General features: G+C 41.5%; 1 protein-coding gene across 1 annotated transcript; it reads left to right on the forward strand.

Moving 5' to 3' along the window:
• Positions 1–1,564: 1,564 nt before the first annotated feature.
• Positions 1,565–2,184, forward strand: MELLADRAFT_114683 (uncharacterized protein; the record flags this gene model as incomplete). The annotated part of the gene is made up of 2 exons (XM_007419679.1): positions 1,565–1,601; positions 1,640–2,184. 2 exons carry the CDS (start codon positions 1,565–1,567, stop codon positions 2,182–2,184), a joined length of 582 nt encoding a protein of 193 aa, XP_007419741.1.
• Between the last annotated feature and the right edge of the window lie 437 nt (positions 2,185–2,621).

A 2,621-nucleotide genomic window follows, 5' to 3' on the forward strand; every position in this document is an offset into this window, starting at 1 on the left:
AAGGAGAGTACAACTGTTAAGATATTCTATCTTACTTAGGTGGTCAAAGATCAATTTCCTAATTGGGATAGTAGTGAACAGGTTGGAGTGAAGGTTGTAGTATGTGTATTGGTATTTTGTGCTGAGAAGAAATGGTCATGCGGCAACGTTAGTGTGTAATTTGGACAAAAGGGGTTAGCTGTTGGAACTGAATCAAGGGGTGGTTGAAAATTTTCTTTTGGGATATCTCTTCACTCTTGTAGTTTCCTTTCCCCCCTCTTTTCGGATTCTTTTTGTGTCAAAAAGAATCAGTGAGTTTTTCATCCATCTTTATTCTCACGATTATTTCTCTACTCTATTTTTACTAATACTTTCTTTTCATATTAGAATTTTTATTTCATTTTGTTGACTTGTTCTAGAAACAACCTCCTCTTACGCGTGCTCTTCGAATCCCTTTCGAGCTTGCAGGTAGAAAAGCTTTTCCTTGATCTTTTACTTAGATGTAACTTTTCTCTAATCTCGTTTCCTTATTTTTTCTTTTGTGGTGGTCTTGTTTGCTGTGTTAGGTTAGTCATTGTTCTCGACGAAGACCTAGCAGTTGAGCTATAGTCTTACGAGGAACCTGTGCCCTCAGGTTAGTTGCTGGTGTCGAAAAGAATCAAATTTTTATTTCATTTTGTTAACTTGTTCTAGAAACAACCTCCTCTTACGCGTGCTCTTCGAATCCCTTTCGAGCTCGCAGGTTAGTCATTGTTCTCGACGAAGACCTAGCAGTTGAGCTATAGTCTTACGAGGAACCTGTGCCCTCAGGTTAGTCATTGTTCTCGACGAAGACCTAGCAGTTGAGCTATAGTCTTACGAGGAACCTGTGCCCTCAGGTTAGTCATTGTTCTCGACGAAGACCTAGCAGTTGAGCTATAGTCTTACGAGGAACCTGTGCCCTCAGGATTTCCGTTTTCGCACTATAGGCTCTTCTTTGTAGATACGTCTATTAAAAATCCTCAGGATTTTTGATAAGTCTTTTCGTCGAGAAAATTACATGGTAGCGAGAGTGTATACGATCTAGTCGACCCGTTTAATGCTTGTATGAGTTCCGAAAACGTCGATTCTTCCATTGAAGACACTCAGGACAACTCTACTGTTACCAAAGGCTCAAGCACCTCCAGTACCACCAATTCCTTTGGAACGGTTCACCAGGATTTAACGAATCCATTGTCTTCAGACGTTCTTTCAGGTCCTTCAAATACAAAGGATTCTGTGTCTTTCAAAATGACTGACCAAACCGAATCCCGTGTTTTCGGTGATCAGATTCAAAAATATTCACAAATCATGAATAATGCCTTGAGCAAATACAAAGTTTCAGACGACTTGAATGAAGAGAACTACATCGAGTGGAGTCAATCCCTGATGGAAGTGTTCCGTTCTCTGGAACTTCATCATTATGTCAAAATCGAAAATTATCGAAACCCTTCTCTGTCTGAACCTGAACATGAGAAGACTCTTTTTAACTTAACCACCTACATTCTTCATCGTTTGGATACCGTCAATAGTGTCAGAACAAGAAATCATCTTACGGACCCTAATGATGCTTGCGAAATCATCTACGACCCTTATCGGTGCTGGTTGTTTCTTAAACTGTATCATAATCGTGTCTCCGAAGACAAACTTGAAGCAGTCACCCGGACACTGTATGCTTGTCAAATCTCGAAGACGGAATCGCTTTCAACCTTTGTCGACAAATTCGAAAATCTAGTTCGAGAATTTTACCGACTTAAAGGAGAACTCTCTGACATTCAGTCAGCACGAATGCTCATCGGTGCTATTCCTTCTTTGTCTATCGAGACGAAAGAATACATTCACAACACGGTAGTTCCCTTAACCCGTGAAGGGGTAGGAAGTTATCTACGCAAGTACGAAGAGCGTCATGGTTGGACCTGCGCTGCTATCAGGGAGGTCAATGCTGTTTCTGTTCGTCCTACGAAGAAAACCTCAGGAGAGTGTACTCCGGACGAATGTTTTGGTCCTCACCTTTCAAAGAATTGTTGGTCAAAACCCAAAAACGCGGAGAAACGACTTGCATTCTTATCCAAGATTCGTGCCAAAAGTGGAAGTGGTGCCTCAAATTTAAATTCAAATTCAGTTCTGCTCATAGCTCTCAACCTACTTCAGTTAAAGGGGTTAAGAAAGTTTTTGACTCAAGCGTAAACGCAGCTTCGGCTAGTATGGCCTTCTTATCACTCAATGTTGAATTTGATGAGGACGTAACCGAAGACATCCAAGTCAAAAGTAGCTCAGCTTGTCCTTCCGAATTTGAGGAAGATCCGATAATTAGTGCTTCTGTTTCGGCTGCTCTTACTTCTTCTCGGGACTGGGCCCTACACGACACGGGAGCCACACATCATTTATTCAAGGACAAGAAATTTTTTGATCTGTCCTCTCTGATCAAAATAGATGACGCTAGTAAGCGCCTCAAGCTTGCGGGAGGAGATATGTCATTAGCTGTACACAGCCGAGGTGTTGCGAAATTACTTGCCGGAGATGATACACCATTTGAACTCAAGAATAGTCTCTACGTACCTGATTTGTCTCGTAATCTTATCGCTGGTGGTTTATTGAAGAGCACTCCAGTAAAATTAGCGCGT

This window comes from Melampsora larici-populina (assembly GCF_000204055.1).
Source record: "Melampsora larici-populina 98AG31 unplaced genomic scaffold MELLAscaffold_361, whole genome shotgun sequence".
In the NCBI taxonomy this organism is placed as follows: domain Eukaryota; kingdom Fungi; phylum Basidiomycota; class Pucciniomycetes; order Pucciniales; family Melampsoraceae; genus Melampsora; species Melampsora laricis-populina.